At 48.4% G+C, this 14,722-nt stretch overlaps 10 protein-coding genes across 11 annotated transcripts in view; 8 read left to right on the forward strand and 2 right to left on the reverse strand.

The window, feature by feature from the left end:
* Positions 1 to 14,722, reverse strand: part of LOC6542090 (alpha-protein kinase 1) — a 67,411-nt gene that overhangs the window by 24,000 nt on the left and 28,689 nt on the right. The gene's annotated exons all lie outside the window — the stretch shown is intronic.
* Positions 841 to 2,499, forward strand: LOC6541331. Its single transcript, XM_001970437.3, has one exon. The coding sequence runs from the start codon at positions 952 to 954 to the stop codon at positions 1,861 to 1,863; it is 912 nt and encodes a 303-aa protein (XP_001970473.1). The 5' UTR covers positions 841 to 951; the 3' UTR covers positions 1,864 to 2,499.
* Positions 2,860 to 3,320, forward strand: LOC6542979. Its single transcript, XM_026978257.1, has one exon. It carries the CDS (start codon positions 2,860 to 2,862, stop codon positions 3,316 to 3,318), a length of 459 nt encoding a protein of 152 aa, XP_026834058.1. The 3' UTR covers positions 3,319 to 3,320.
* LOC6543249 lies at positions 5,398 to 6,256 on the forward strand. Its single transcript, XM_026978255.1, has one exon. It carries the CDS (start codon positions 5,410 to 5,412, stop codon positions 6,178 to 6,180), a length of 771 nt encoding a protein of 256 aa, XP_026834056.1. The 5' UTR covers positions 5,398 to 5,409; the 3' UTR covers positions 6,181 to 6,256.
* On the forward strand, positions 6,436 to 7,328 carry LOC6542406. Its single transcript, XM_001970441.3, has one exon. The coding sequence runs from the start codon at positions 6,536 to 6,538 to the stop codon at positions 7,313 to 7,315; it is 780 nt and encodes a 259-aa protein (XP_001970477.1). The 5' UTR covers positions 6,436 to 6,535; the 3' UTR covers positions 7,316 to 7,328.
* Positions 7,583 to 8,502, forward strand: LOC6543161. The gene has a single exon (XM_001970442.3). The coding sequence runs from the start codon at positions 7,589 to 7,591 to the stop codon at positions 8,432 to 8,434; it is 846 nt and encodes a 281-aa protein (XP_001970478.1). The 5' UTR covers positions 7,583 to 7,588; the 3' UTR covers positions 8,435 to 8,502.
* LOC6541994 lies at positions 8,692 to 9,598 on the forward strand. Its single transcript, XM_001970443.3, has one exon. It carries the CDS (start codon positions 8,915 to 8,917, stop codon positions 9,437 to 9,439), a length of 525 nt encoding a protein of 174 aa, XP_001970479.2. The 5' UTR covers positions 8,692 to 8,914; the 3' UTR covers positions 9,440 to 9,598.
* LOC6542212 lies at positions 9,769 to 10,796 on the forward strand. Its single transcript, XM_001970444.3, has one exon. It carries the CDS (start codon positions 9,832 to 9,834, stop codon positions 10,705 to 10,707), a length of 876 nt encoding a protein of 291 aa, XP_001970480.1. The 5' UTR covers positions 9,769 to 9,831; the 3' UTR covers positions 10,708 to 10,796.
* LOC6541900 (dentin sialophosphoprotein) lies at positions 10,802 to 12,396 on the forward strand. The gene has a single exon (XM_001970445.3). The coding sequence runs from the start codon at positions 10,969 to 10,971 to the stop codon at positions 12,355 to 12,357; it is 1,389 nt and encodes a 462-aa protein (XP_001970481.1). The 5' UTR covers positions 10,802 to 10,968; the 3' UTR covers positions 12,358 to 12,396.
* LOC6543009 lies at positions 12,397 to 13,376 on the reverse strand. Its single transcript, XM_001970446.3, has one exon. It carries the CDS (start codon positions 13,268 to 13,270, stop codon positions 12,404 to 12,406), a length of 867 nt encoding a protein of 288 aa, XP_001970482.1. The 5' UTR covers positions 13,271 to 13,376; the 3' UTR covers positions 12,397 to 12,403.

Raw genomic sequence — 14,722 nt, forward strand, 5'->3', positions numbered from 1 at the left:
TACATCGCCACGAAGTGAATTTCAAGGCCTCCTCTTTAGAACATTGTTATATGGATATAGAAAAATCGTCCGACGACGCAGAATAATCCATAAATTATACATAGGAAACAAGAAGCAAATACTTTCCATTTCCTCGATTATCAAATACCCGTTTCTCAGGTAGTGGGAAAGTATATTCCATATGGAAGTATATTCCATATGTAAGTATATAATGAAGTATATTCCTCCAAGCGAGAGGTTGGTTTGTGGGAGTTAGAGTATGCGGGCATTCTTCTGAAGCAATCTTGCGCCTCGTCTACATCTTTAGAATCTGGTTGCTCAACCTAAGCTTTCTACCTCTTAAATTCCCGACAAAGGCAGACCAGTGATCCTGGTTAGGAATATACGAGTGTAGAGTCGGAAACTCGTCCTTCTACCTGCTACATATTTTTAATGCAATCTAGTACGCCCGTCCATTCCCACAAGTATACAGAACAAGATTGAAATTACCAATCATTTCCTAAGATCTTTAAAATATATCTCTAGTTAATAATCTCGCTTTCCATCTCGCTACTACTTCCTATAATTACTTATAATTTATTAGTGTATGGCTCGAATCCAAAATGTTTGGCGTCTTTATTAATTCATAGGTAGAACAAAATTCCATTTGCGCTTTTACTACACTTTAAAGCTTTTTTAAGGCCCTACAGATTTTAAGGATATGGACGGTGCGGTTTTAAGTGCGAAAAGCTGCATGGAACCTATTACATACTTTTCAACAGGTTTAGCTCAGATATATCTAGAGGCATTTTAGAACTTGTGTTCAAAATTTCGCATAAAGTTGGCCTTGAATGGCCACTCCGGGCTTGGGATGTCGGCTCATAGTTAGTCTACACTCAGTCCTTGGCCTAACAAAACATATTCTCGACTTTTTTCGGCTTTGTAAAACAAAATTTGGAAAAAAAAATTAACATGTTGCGAATGTTGCGTCAGAAGTGTCGTTCCCTCGTGGATCGGAGCATGCCGTGTCTGGAGTCCTTGGTGGATGCCTGTTCCATATTTAAGGCCGATTGGTCCAAGAATCTAAGCCCCATCAAGCCTTCGGTCGACTGCGCCGGCTCCAGTGTGCTCCGCCAGCACCTGGTACGCCGCAACTACAGCAGCCAGTCGTCCGCCGACGACTGCGGCCTGCCAAAGGATTGCGGGCAGGAATCGACCTCCAAGAGCTGCGGTCCTGCTCGGTTTAAGGGCACCATTTGCGATGCAGCCAAGGGCGGTAAGCGCAAGAAGAAGGAAGAGCCCAAGAAGGAGAAGTCCAACAAGCCGAAGCTGTCAGCCAGGATGCGGTCCATGTGGTACATACCCGACTGCGAGTACGAGCCAAAGTGCGACGTGCCAGTGCGGTACGACATCCAGTACTACCGCATCTCGGACAAAGAGGCCCGGCAGTACCAGGTGACGTGGAACGAGTGCCCCCGGCTGGTGATCAAGCCCAAGAAGGTGTGCATACACGCGAAGCATCCGCGTCCGAAGCCCTGCCGCCGTCCCAGGAAAACGGTGGTGGCCACAGCCCGTGTGCCCATGCTCAACCCCATGGAGTGCAAGAAGCCGGAGGATATGTCACTCTGTCCGCGCTGGACGCTGCCCTGCTGCAAGCCCGCCCGCATTCCGCCCAGTTGCCACCAAGAACGCAAGCCCACCGACTGCACCAAACGCCCGGCGCCGTATCCCAGCTTCTCAGAATGCAAGCGGGAAGAGCTGTCCAAGGCACCACCCACGGAGTGCCTATGCCTGAAAGTTCCGATGGCCTGCGAGATGTGGGCGGAGCTGAGGCGAAGGATCGCCCGGGGCAAGGGGGCGGTCCTTAAGTGTGGCGAAATGTAGGCGGCGGCGGAAGCCCAGTCACTCGACAGCTGACCACATTCCTGTCACTTATCCAACTCCGTATAGTCCCATCCAAATTACAGTTTTCCGAAACAGCCTTAACACTCCCTTACCTAAACTCTCTCTTTCCACACTTTCCAAATTCAAAATGTTGTTTAAACGCTGCGGAAAAGTCCTAATGCCACTCGCCGCCCGATTGGCCAGTTGTGCCGGCTCCAAGGGCGGCGCCTCGGACTCCAAGTGCAACTCCAATTCGAAGGGGAAAGGCCAACCCGAGCCCGGCTGCAAGCGCTCCGCAAAACGTAAGAACTGCTCCAAGGTCCCAACACCATTCCCGAGCTACTCTGAGTGCAAGCGGAAGCGGAGTGATCCTAAACCTTCCAAGGAATGCGATTGCTGGGACTTTGACAAGTGCTGATCCTCGTCATTTTGGATATCGGAGATCCGGGGATGTCCTCCGCTTACGGCAATCCCCCGTTTTCACACCTCAAGACTGAGCACTCAATACTCAAAAAACCGTTGGTGGCACTGGGAGCCGAGGTGTTTTGTCCATGTAGAACCTTTGCAGTTAACCTGGGCGCCTTTAATCCATGTCAAACTGACCGACGTTGAACGAATATAGGAATATAAAAAGCATTACCCATTATTTTGTAATTAATTGGATGGGCAATAGGTTACCATAATCGAATCTGTTGGGTATTTAAACTGCTGAAGTTTTTTAATTTGCAGGCAGCAAACGTTCATTCCTTAGAAACATTCTCCTTATATAGTTTATAAAAAGGAGCTTTGGCTAAAATCCGAAATCAACCATGAATAAGTACCAGACATCGAAAAGTCTTTATAAACTCATCTAGTAAGCCCTGAATTGTCACTTCCCAACTAGTTTATCATTGCTGGCTTTTAGGCATAACAATCTGTTTGGTTTCGTTCTACAAAATTGTATATATTTATTATTTTGAAAATTTATAGGTTATATAAAAATTTAGTATTGAAACCATGAATTCGTCAAATGCCTTGTTAAGCAGGATAGTGGCCTTCGGATTTGGAAACCTCGTAAAGCGGCGCGGAATGAAGCAGCTTCGCTTAGATGCCATTCACTACAAACTGAGCTCTGAGCCGGGACTACAGATGGAGCCGGAGCCTCAGAGGCGCCTGGATGACACGAATTACAGCCCAGGGAGATGGACGGAGCGGAAGTATCAGGCCACCTGGAGGGAAGCTGTCATCGAAAATGAGCAAGGTGACGAGGAGGCGGGGGTCCCACACTCACAGGAGGAGCGACCACCCGTCCGGGAACTTCGCCGAGCTGTCGACCCAACAAGGCGCCTCCAGAGGATTGCCATTCCGGCCAACCAATTCATCTCGCAGCTTATCTCAACCCAAAGCAGAAACAAAAGGCGTCACGTTGAAGCTGCCGCAGATCGAATGGCGTTTGATGGATACCAACCGATCTAAAGTGCCAAGTAAAAGGCTTGTTTTCGCTATCATATTGTTCATACCATTCATGACGTTAAAGGATATACTAATTCGTTGATAAGTTGAAGGAACAGGTAGAGAGAAGCCTTTCCGACCCTATAAAGTATATATATTCTTGACCAGAATCACTAGCCGAGTCGATCTGGCCATGTCTGTCTGATTTGTCCAAAATAAACCAGGAAATTATGAAATTGTGTGCGGGTATCGGATAGTCGAGAAACTCGAGTACTCCCTCCTGTTCTGGTTTAAAGGTTTTTGTAGAAACAAACAAATTAAAGTTGCAATTCTTAAGATTATTGTTTTTATAGTTTTTCTTTACGTATGAGAGGACATATGTAAGGTAATACCAAAGACACTAGAATAATAAGATGCGTAACGGCCATACATTGATTTTGCACTATGCAGCAACTTTTTTTGGTGGCGGCAGTAATTGCTCTCTTCCCGCTCGCATAAAATTGAGAGTGTATGTACCGGTGTATGTATGTACATATGTATGTATGTATGTATGTATGTATGTATGTATGTATGTATGTATGTATGTATGTATGTATGTATGTATGTATGTATGTATGTATGTATGTATGTATGTATGTATGTATGTATGTATGTATGTATGTATGTATGTATGTATGTATGTATGTATGTATGTATGTATGTATGTATGTATGTATGTATGTATGTATCTATGTATGTATGTATGTATGTATGTATGTATGTATGTATGTATGTATGTGTATGTATGTATGTATGTATGTATGTATGTATGTATGTATGTATGTATGTATGTAGTGTATGTGTTACTTGCACAAAGTAGTAAAAATTGTCCTAATTAAAGCCTGAAGAATGTTTAACTTACTGTCGGAACACATAGTTATTGCCGCTTTTAATATTTGCTTAGGAAAAATATTTTCTTGTAGCCCTATAATTCCCAACTAGTTCTAGTGAGGACTGTAAGGCATGTCTTCTAATTTAGAGTCGCAAAATAGTTCAAGTAATCTCTCCTACCGGTCGAGCAGTGAGTGCAGTGTATGTGTTCTTAAATGTGATGACTTCCAAGATCAATTTGGCATCCCTCTTGAACAAATAACCGGGCAAATGTTATTCATACAAGTATTTGAACTGTTATAATATTTATTTTAAAATATTTATTCATAAAAAATATTTAAAATACAATATAAAATTATTGTAAAGATATTGATTACCCTCCACTGAAAGGGATATATATTTTTATGTTTATTCGTATACAAAGTGGTACTTTTAGAGCCAGCCCGAAAAAATCGGGTGCAAAAAAATCGTATGACGTTACGCATCTTATTATTCTAGTGTTTTTGGTAATACCATTTTTCTTGGAAAAAATTGCCATACTAAACATAACTAAAGCCAGTCCGCTTTTATAGTGATAAAACACTTTTGTTTCGCGTACAGAAGATATTCACCGCTATAGTTGAGTTTCTAGACTATCAGATACCCGTTACTCAGCTTGTGGGATTGAGAATTGCATATCGATATAAATTGGCAAGGAAAGTAAAAACATGAAAAAATATCAAAACAAGTGTGTTCATGGGAGTATTTGGCGGCTTGTAGGCGTTAGAGTAAGCGTGGCCAAACATTTTTTAGCAAATGGGTAGAAATGGGAGAGACAAATAGAAAAATAAAAAATGTTAACACATTTTTGAAAAAATGGTCCCCGTAGCAGTTTTGGGCAACATAGTGAACCAAATTTGCTCTGAATTCTGCATTTCTAGGGTGACGGATAGACGGACATGGCCAGATCGACTCGACTATTGAGCCTGATCAAGAATATATATACTTTATATGGTCGGAACCGCTACTTCTACCTGTTACATACTTTTCATCGAATAGTATAAAAACCTCAGCTACCCGAGTAACTTTCTTCAAATTACGACACTTGTTTAAATATCACATTCCGTTACAACGCTCATGATGAAAATTTCGCAGTGACTCCCAGTTTTGTTTATATTTTAAATCAGGACTAAATTTTTGCAGTGCGTAGGGCATATTTGCAACTTATTAAATACCCCACTTTGATTCCGTCTTAATTGGAACACAATGATGCTGGCAAAGAAGACGTTCTTCCGAGCACCAGCTGCTATAAGGAGTGGATTGACGTCGAGGACCAATCAGGTGCGCGGCATGGAGTCGATGTACGATCCGTATGAAGATGGTGTGCCCAGGATGGGCGCCGTGCGTAAGGATCTGAAAAAGAAGGAGCCCGTGGACAACACCAAGGTGCCGATCAAGGACATCTGCTGGATGGCGATGCGGCGCAGCGAGTACAAGTGTCGTTCCGACCCCGAGTTCAATGTCCCGTCCTTCATCGACACCCGCAAGAAGTGCCTGGCTGATCCCTGTGCGATGTCCTATCCGCCGTCGGACCTGATGTTCTACAAGCCCACCGACAAGCTGAATCGCAAGTACCAGCGCACCTGGTGCGAGTGCGAGCTTCAGGAGCGTAAGAGGAAGGCCGTCTGCCGGAGCCGTCCGCCCAACTTCTTTCGACGGCCCCTTCGAACTCCGCCGCTCCAGGCTTCGAAGGTTTGCCCCGAGGGCAACAAGAGCCTTGGGCTGGGGCTTTGCCGCCCGAAGCCCGCGAAGAGCTCCTGCCCCAGGTTCAAGATGCCCTTCTGCAAGTCCGCCAGCAAGGTCGGCTGCCGGCCAGGACGCCCCCCCTCCGATTGCATTCGACCCAGGACCAAGTATCCCAGCTTTTCGGAGTGCCAAACGTATCCGCTTCCGGAGGTTCCTCCCACGCACTGCTTCTGCATCAACCAGCCGCCCATGTGCGTGGTTTGGAACTACTTCCGCATGAAGAAGTCCTAGTTGCCTAGGTCGTCCTGCAGTTACCAATTGCCAAACATAAGATTCGAATAAACAATAGGACATACATTATTTGGGACTAAGCGGATTTAATATTGGGTATACTGACAGCGTGCTTTGGGTTAAAGCTCGTATGCTTTAAATTACATTTGGATACCAGTCTCGTGTTTAGCAATGGTCTCCTTAGTTGGACTTAACCTATATAACCCAATGCATAGAAATCGTATATCGTGAAATCGTTCTGTACACAGAGTCCTTTGGCTAGCATGTCAGACATTCGCTACCTGAGTTAAAATTTCGAACCGCACCTTTTCGGCAAGCGCCTCTCTAAATTTGATATTCAAAAAAGCCAGGCACCATGCTCAGCTCGAAGCTGCGCCTGCGCCGAGCACAGATTCCAAGGATTCCGATCCCGAGTCGCTGGTACAACTGGGGCAACTACGACGCCAGCTCTGGGGAATGCTGCAAGATGCGCGACAAGGATGCCACGGCCTGCAAGGATGGCAAATGGTTCTGTCCGGTCAAGTACGAGCCCAACAAGTGCTACAAGAAGTCATCCTTTGGCGTAACAGAGTATCCCCAGTATCTGCAGGAAATCTATAATCGGGGCAAGACTGATCCCGACTGTTTGCTGAAGCTGATCCGCCATGACACCGACCACTACAAGCCGTCGGATAAGAGCCGCAAGTTCCAGCGCACGTGGCCTGAGTGTCCGCTCCTCTGGCTACGACCAAAGGACACCTGCTGCCCGAATCCGGAGATATATATGCCCATGGATCGCCGCATCCGCCCCCCGCAGGAACCGCCGCTCTCGGCCATTGATAAGCACCTCTTCCAGATGAGTATCTTCTGCAACGCAGTCCGTGCTCCCTGTTGCAAGGTAGGTCGACGACCGCCCAACTGCACCAAGCCGCGGAGGCCATCCGAGTGCTGCAAGAAGTGTACGCCCATGCCCAGTTTTTCGGAGGCCTGCCGCCATCTGATACCACGATTTTGTGGCTCCGAATGTGCCTGTCGGGGAGGGAGCCTTTGTGAAATGTGGAACACGTATAACAAGTGCAACAAAACGCGCAGGAGCTGCATGAAGCCGTTTATAGGGTATTCTCCCTTAAGGTCCAGGATGCGATTTCCGTTCTGAGAGATTCCTAGGTGTGCGGACATCTGAGTTATCCATGGTTTCCCTCAACAAATAGTATGGGAAGTATTCGGACGCCGATGAAAATTTGGAAACCCGAAAAACCCGTACCAGGAATCTTGCCATCCACCATCATTAGGCCAAAGCCAGGGACTTTTCTGCCCTCTATGGATATGCTAAAAAATCTGACCTAGTGTTCTGGGCCCAACTACTCACAAGTTCGACAGCTTTCGGAAAATCAGGCGGCAAAACCCAAATTCCCCCAAAATTTTAAGGATGCAGTCAGCACTCTGGTTCATTTGCAGGCAAGGTTTCCGGAGCTCTGCCATTAAAACGCAAGGCTTCAGGAGCTTCGCCAGCAAAGTGACCTACCACGCGGATCCGCCATGCCAACCTGCCGACCCTTTGTGCCATCATGTTCCAAGCGGCAGATGCGTGGGGGCCAGGGAGGTGCTAGCTCTCAAGCTGCCGCATGAGAAGTTGTTGCAGCAGGAACGCGAGCAGGAGAAGGAGAGGAAGTGCTGTGTGCTGCGATCGGCGGCCAAAAATCCCTGCCCAGAAATAAGGCGACCCGAAGCCCCCAAGCCGGAGGAGAAGCCATTTCGCTCGATGTGGGAGCCACCTTGCCGGGCGGACGAGCAGCCGTTCTGCAAGGAAATGCTGCCTCGCTTCGACGCGATGTACTACCATCCTTCGAAGAAGTGCCGCTGCTACCAACGCACCTGGGTGGAGTGTGCACCCGTTAAGCGGCGCCTAAAGAAGGTTTGCTGCCTAGACGCCATCGATCCGCCAGAGATTCTGTACCGAATCAGGCCGCCCTGCCCGGGAACTTGCGCAATCAACTATAAGGCCAGAAGGCTGCTCTGCGAGGAAGGGGACTTGGAGCGGGATCCAATGATGAGGTGTCGCAAATTCTTTCACCCCTGTTGCAAGCTGGCTCGCTGCAATCCTCGTTGCACCAGAGGCAGAAAGCCCACCAAGTGCACCAGACTACGTGCTCCATATCGCGCTTTCTCAGAAATAGGAAGGTGGAAGAGACCGTTGCGGAAAAGGGAGTGCCTTTGCCTGGAGACCATACCCAAATGTATAGCTCTTAGGGAAAGAATGAGACGCGGTTCTTGAGTGATTGTTCTTAACTAAATCTGAAAGAATGGAAGCGGAGGGTCTGCCTTTTAAAACGAAGCAATAGATACAAGTTGCGTTTCTATTACTTTGCTTTAGAAGTCAGGTCTTCGATCCGTACAACAACCATGGAAACTACTCAACTATAATGTGGCATAAAACATTTAAATTTAAAATTATGAGTCGTAATAAAAAACATAACTGAAATTCATGAACTGCATTTTTTAACCCTTGCCTTTATACCTATGAATAATTGACTGACTGATGATTTTCATTTTCGACATCAAGGCCACCCACGCCATTGCAGTCATCCATAGAATGAATCGATCATTTCGGAGTGACCCATTTTTTAATCAAGCAACAGGCTTCCAAATCGAACGTTTCCATTTAGATACTACCCAACACAACTCTCACGCAGACCGCAGCATTCAGGGCAACTAAGCAGCAGAAGAAGCCAGCGAGAACTGGTGAGGATCTGAGATGGGTACCTCTGTATTGGCCACCATGTGTGCCGAGCGCCTGACCAAGCTCCTCGTCCGCTACTCCCGTGCTCAGCCTGCCGTGGGGCGGAATCAGTCGCACTGCGTCGATAATGTGCTAAGTCCTTTGCCAAGGAGTGAAGCCACCACCGCCTTCCTGAAACCAATGCACACTGCTGGCCAGGTCCATCCCCAGCCGAAGCCCGCCAACAAGTGGCAGCCGATGGGCAGCATCACGAGCATCGGACAGAGATTCCAGCGGGAGGCCATGGATGAGATTTGTGCCAGGGCCAAGGACCGCCTGCTGCCAAAGGCCGAACCGCGACGTTTGAACTTCTCCAGAAACCAAGCCTTCTTCCCCAACAAATCGAGAGGCTTGGAAGATTGGAAGCATCCGGAAAGTGGGCGGTACTCAGCCCCATTTGTCAGCCTATTCCAGGCTCCGAACTGTCCTAGTTTACCGAAAAATACGTTTGCCCATCCTCTTTCCTTCGATCGCCAAAAACTGTATCGGGACTGCTATTAACCGAACATGGATAGTCTTCGATCCTGATGCCAAACTCATACGCAGCTCAATTACTTGACGTGCATTTTAGCGTTGTGATTGGGTTGCACTTGCGATTGGCACCAGGAGTCCGAGATTCTCCACAATTCGACGTATTAAAGATGTAATGTGTATAGTTAATCAATGGCTTGTGTACTAAGTGGGATGGGCATGGATACTTAATAACATAGGTCATCATGGGCTCCTCCGAATAAGAAGCACACACTTTATTAAATTCATAGCCTAATTGACCGAAATGTTTCGTGACAACTCTATATGAGAAACCCCGTATTTAACTCTCAACCTCATACCTTTTCATTCGTTTCGGCAACACTTCCTCTTCGAGAAGGAACTCAAATTTAAGTGCAGCAGCCATGCTCAACTCCTTGGCCAAAAGAATTGTGCTGATGCCCAGCCTTATAGCACTGGAGGATGCTAGTCGAGCTATTCACGTTACCGCGCTCTTGGCGAGGATGGGGAAGGATTGCTGTCCCGAGAGTGAGGTGCCCGGCTGCAAAGTGGTGAAGAGGCGGCCGTGCAGTCCCACGGACCCACCAGTTCGTCCTTGCAGCGAGCAGGACTGTACTCCGCCGCGATACCCATGTTGCGTGAGTACCAGCATTGCGAGTAATCCATGCGCCGAGCCGAGAAAGAAGGCCAAGTTCGCCTCCATGTGGAAGAGCTACAAGGACAAAGGCATCGAGCGGCCGGAAACTATGTGGCACTACCCGGAGGAGTGCTGTCCGAAATGTGAGGACACGCGCTTTGACGTTCTGTACTACACTCCTTCGGACAAGTGCCGCGAGTTCCAGCGCACCTGGTGGGAGTGCTGTCCGCGAATGGTACCGAAGCGAGTCTGTTGCTGGTGCGACGCCATTCCGCCGCAGGTCCTGCGCCGGGATCTGCCCATCTGCCCGCGATCCTCTTGTCTCCAGGAGCACGAAAGGAAGCGCTACAAGTGCCTAAACGAAAGGTACAAGGGTTGCATGCGCATCCGTATGCCGTGTTGCCGAACGGCTCGCATACCGCCCGACTGCAAGGCAATGCGTACTCCTTCCGACTGCGAGAAAGTCAAGTGCCCGTTCCCCAGTTACTCCGAGTGCCTTCAGGAGGATCCCGCTGTTATCCCCATGCGACCACCGGAGTGTGAGTGCCTGAAAAAGGCGTCTACCTGCGAGCAGATCCGACGAGCAGAGCACATGGAACACAACAACATAAGCATATGGCCCTGTTCCTCCAGGGGATCGTGAAGATGAAGACCACAACTGATGGTTCCGGTAACTGTGGTCTCCGTTGGGATTTCTGAAACCCCTCATGTAACAGAAATCCCTACGGAGACCAAAGGTGGTACCTTATCTTTATGGTTTCCGGTGATAATGGCAATCTCCATCCTAGCAACCCGGGCCCCACACTGAAAATCTGTCAGTTGAGGCTCACCTCATATCTCCCTCCATTGGCATTCGGAACCCTGTTTGAAATTCGAAATTCTAGGCCTCATTCAAAATTAAAACATGCCTCGCCTCTCGATGCTCTGCGGGCTGTCGCGCAGAATCATCTGCTCCAGCACCGTTCACAGAAATCTTTGGCGACTATTGTCCGACAGTTCCGATTCGACCATTACCCCACACGCATCGGACCAAACGGATAATAATGTGAAGAAATTCAAAAGGAAGACGCAAGCGGAGCACTCAAGTCACCTGTTTGTGTGGCCGGAGGCGAAGGACGAAAACGTGCACCATGTTGAAGAGAGCAAGGAGGATAGCAATGACGACATAACTGCATCATGGGGCTGGAAAAATGACGAACTCGACGTGGAGCAATTGGCAGGACTGCCAAGTCCTAATGAGGTAGAGGATCCCTACCGACCGGCAATCAATGAATTCGAGGATGATCAGTTTCATTTCGCTGAAGCTGACCAATCAGGAATTCAAGAAGATTTACAATTCGCCAGAACGCGCTCCCTGCGGGAACAGCTTACCCAGAATCAGGATTCCCAAGAACCTTTTACTAGCCTTGAGAAAACTTCTCTCACATCCGTTCGAGAGAATGTGGACTTCATGATGCAGGAGCTCAGTCAGATTTCCCTTATTTTGAATACTATGGGAGAAGCTGAAAACACAATGGGAATGGTTAACTCTGAGACGGAAATGGGTTCCCTTGCCCTCAACCAACCCAATACAAGTGAGAGTTTGGATAATGAGGAGACAACAAATCACTTTTTGGACTCTGAGTTAGACAGTGCTACGTCCGGTCAATCAGATCTTGAGGGGATTTCCGATCAGTCTATGGAGGTCTGGTCAGAGGTAGACAGTGCGTTGTCCGAGCCATCTGAGAACCTAGATCCTAGCGCGAATTTGAGTCCGTCTTTCGATTCCGAACTAGCCCATCAACCCAAATTGGATCATGAGATGGAGGCAAATCAGACTTTGGATTCTGAGTTATCTGCTGAAATGTCTAATCAATATTTGATTTCCAATGAGGACTTCGGGGAGGAGCTGCCAACAGAATCTCACAAAATCGAGGAAATCGTGTCTGCTGAGAATACTCAAGAGTCCAGTCCTTCGAAAACTAATCAGAATACTCCCAAGACTGATGACACGCAGGACACTCAGCCAAAGGAGACCATACACACCTACAGACCCTTTAGGACCATCGAAGTGCCTGCTAAGAAGCCCACTAGTGGCCTGTGCACCGAGTCAATGGAAGAGCAGCCCTCCACCCAGGAACCCCAATCCGCCACAGGCGTCCACTTAGATAGCGAGGGGTACAAAGTTTCTGCCGAGCTGACGGAGTCCGAATCCCGACTTCTTATGCGCATGGCTCTGAAGCAAGCTTTAGTTGATCTGGAGTCTGGCCAAAACAAATACAAAGCAACCGTTCTGGAGGCCGAAACCGAGTGAAATAGCAGCACCAAGAAGCAAATATAAATAAGATAGTATTTAAAACTTATTTTTTATTTTTATCCTTGCCCTTGCCCTTGCCCTTGTCCTTGTTCCTACTTGTAGCCCCTTTCTTCTGCTTGAGCATTTCCTTTCTTGCCTTCTTGGCTTTTCTGATGGCACTGGGGCACACATGGTTCTCCCCATGAATTTCGACCCACTGGCGACCCCGCTCCGCCTCGCAGAGGCTCAGAGGGAACCGGCACTCGCACTCGCGTGGCCGATATGGTCGCTTGGCCAGCTTGGGCTGCTTGCAATCCGACCAACAGGGCATGGGGGCACACAGCCGGCGGCAGCAGGAGGGCGTCTTGGCTCCGTGGCATCTGGGCGGACGACGTCCTGGCACGCATCGCGCCAAAGGAGCGAAATGGGGACAGGGTCCTGTGGCTGTGGGGCTTAACGTTGTCCGCTCACGCCGCTTGGCCACCCGACGGGCGGGGCTCAGGGCCTCCAGCTTGTCGTAGGCGCAGATGATCTTCTTGCGGATCATGAACTTGGGACACTCCACCCAGTGGCGCTGGTAGGGGCCGTTCTTGCAGGAGGGGCGGTAATACAGCTCGTCGAACGAGGGCAGTGGCTTGGTGCAGTTGGGGCCGCAGCACAGCTCATTCGATCGGTTGACCACGAAGGGATACGGCGGAGGCAGGTTCTTCGGCGGATCCCACATCGACTTGAACTTATCAACCTCGGCGCAGAAGGCGGCCGGAATGCAGTGAGTCCGGATCTTGCATTCCTCCTTGCCAGAAGGAGGCTTTGGTGGCGCTGGAGACGATGGCGGCTTCGGCGGATGTGGAGGATTTGGAGGCTTGGGGGGCTTACTTGAGGAGCCGCTCTGACGTGAGCTGAAGCCCCTTAAAAGGGAGGACCAAAACATTAGCCAAAACTTCTTTGAATGAAAACGGAATTTCGACAATTTTGTTGGGGGAAAGCGAAAAGGTAATTTACAATTTCTTGCTTGGTAACCGAAATTTTGATCGAGGCCTGCTGGACGAAAAGCAGTTGGTCGAAAATTGGGAAAATCGGAAGAGGGTCCTGTCGCACACATTCACTTCTCCTGCAACTCAACTTCAACGCAACGGCGACAGGCAACACAAAATTGCAAACAGCAGACTGCGCATGTTTAAATTTAATTGAACATTTAGCCAAATTAAAATGCATTTTATTACGCAGCCGCCGTTTCTGGCCTGGAAATGCAAAACAACGCGCGCCCAATCAGCCAGGCCAAGTCAACTAAATCCAGCGGAGTTGGCCGTACGCGCAGATCGACGGAGGAAAAGGCAAGCCACACTGAGAGAAATGCTTTGACCTTTAGATCAAATCGGCTCATGTATAAACTGATTTTTAATCAAAGATGTTTTGATAAACAAACTGTTATAACAGTTGGACTATTATAAGCGAATACATTTTAGCGTATATTTTGAGATGACTACTATTTTTTCATGTGCAGACACAGGCTCGGCCGAAAACCAAAGACGCTGACTGGGCCTAGGCACGCAACGGTTATTCAGTTTTGTCGGTTTTTCGATTTGGCCTTAAATTGGCATAGGCAGCGCCTATGCGAAATGTGGCACAGATTCGCGGCAGATTCGAAGCTATTCGGCTGGGATCGGATCGCATTGGATCGGATTGGATCGGATTGGGCCGAGGCGGAACTGAGAGTTGCAAACTGGTTGCGGACAGGCCTAGCAAGCATGCGTTCTGCAATTGTTTAATAGCCTAATTAAGTGTGCGAGCGAACAGGTTGGCCAGGCCGGGAAAGTCGGGAAATCGGAAAATCGGAAAAGTCGGGCATATGCAAAACCAAAGGAGCAGAGCGGCTGTCGTGCCTCACCAAGAGATGTGATGTGATGTGATGTGACGGGACAGTGACTGCCATGCGGGTGGTTTGTCAGCTGCTAATGCCAGTCTGTCTTCATTTTGCTTTTTCTATTTTTTGCTCCTTGTTCTGGCTTGCAATTACATTTGGCTGTTAATTGCATTATGCATATTTATGGAAGCTCTCCGGCTGCAGCTCCTCCCCCGGCAATCGAGTTAGGTCCGGAGAAGGATCGGGGGGCAGAGAAGGCAGGAGCAAGGGAAGCAGACGGATCCGGCGACAATGCCGGCTCATTAGCATACATCAGCGCGTTAAGCTTGGAGCGAGTGTCTGACTGAGTTACGACCAGCTTTCCACTGTCTGAAGCTGCCGTCATCATCACCATCGCCATCACCATCACCATCGCAGTCATCGTCATCCAGTGAGTGGCTTAGTGGGTGTTGCCCTCTAATTTAAATTAAAATATGAAAAATACTCAACGAGCGAAAGGGGTTTGCTGGCGAACAAAAA

Source organism: Drosophila erecta, unplaced genomic scaffold, assembly GCF_003286155.1.
Source record: "Drosophila erecta strain 14021-0224.00,06,07 unplaced genomic scaffold, DereRS2 tig00000055-arrow-pilon, whole genome shotgun sequence".
In the NCBI taxonomy this organism is placed as follows: Eukaryota; Metazoa; Arthropoda; class Insecta; order Diptera; family Drosophilidae; genus Drosophila; species Drosophila erecta.

Coding starts and splice junctions, on each gene's coding strand:
- LOC6541331 (XM_001970437.3), top strand. CDS start 952: ATGTTGCGAATGTTGCGTCAGAAGTGTCGTTCCCTCGTGGATCGGAGC.
- LOC6542979 (XM_026978257.1), top strand. CDS start 2,860: ATGAATTCGTCAAATGCCTTGTTAAGCAGGATAGTGGCCTTCGGATTT.
- LOC6543249 (XM_026978255.1), top strand. CDS start 5,410: ATGATGCTGGCAAAGAAGACGTTCTTCCGAGCACCAGCTGCTATAAGG.
- LOC6542406 (XM_001970441.3), top strand. CDS start 6,536: ATGCTCAGCTCGAAGCTGCGCCTGCGCCGAGCACAGATTCCAAGGATT.
- LOC6543161 (XM_001970442.3), top strand. CDS start 7,589: ATGCAGTCAGCACTCTGGTTCATTTGCAGGCAAGGTTTCCGGAGCTCT.
- LOC6541994 (XM_001970443.3), top strand. CDS start 8,915: ATGGGTACCTCTGTATTGGCCACCATGTGTGCCGAGCGCCTGACCAAG.
- LOC6542212 (XM_001970444.3), top strand. CDS start 9,832: ATGCTCAACTCCTTGGCCAAAAGAATTGTGCTGATGCCCAGCCTTATA.
- LOC6541900 (XM_001970445.3), top strand. CDS start 10,969: ATGCCTCGCCTCTCGATGCTCTGCGGGCTGTCGCGCAGAATCATCTGC.
- LOC6543009 (XM_001970446.3), bottom strand. CDS start 13,270: ATGTTTTGGTCCTCCCTTTTAAGGGGCTTCAGCTCACGTCAGAGCGGC.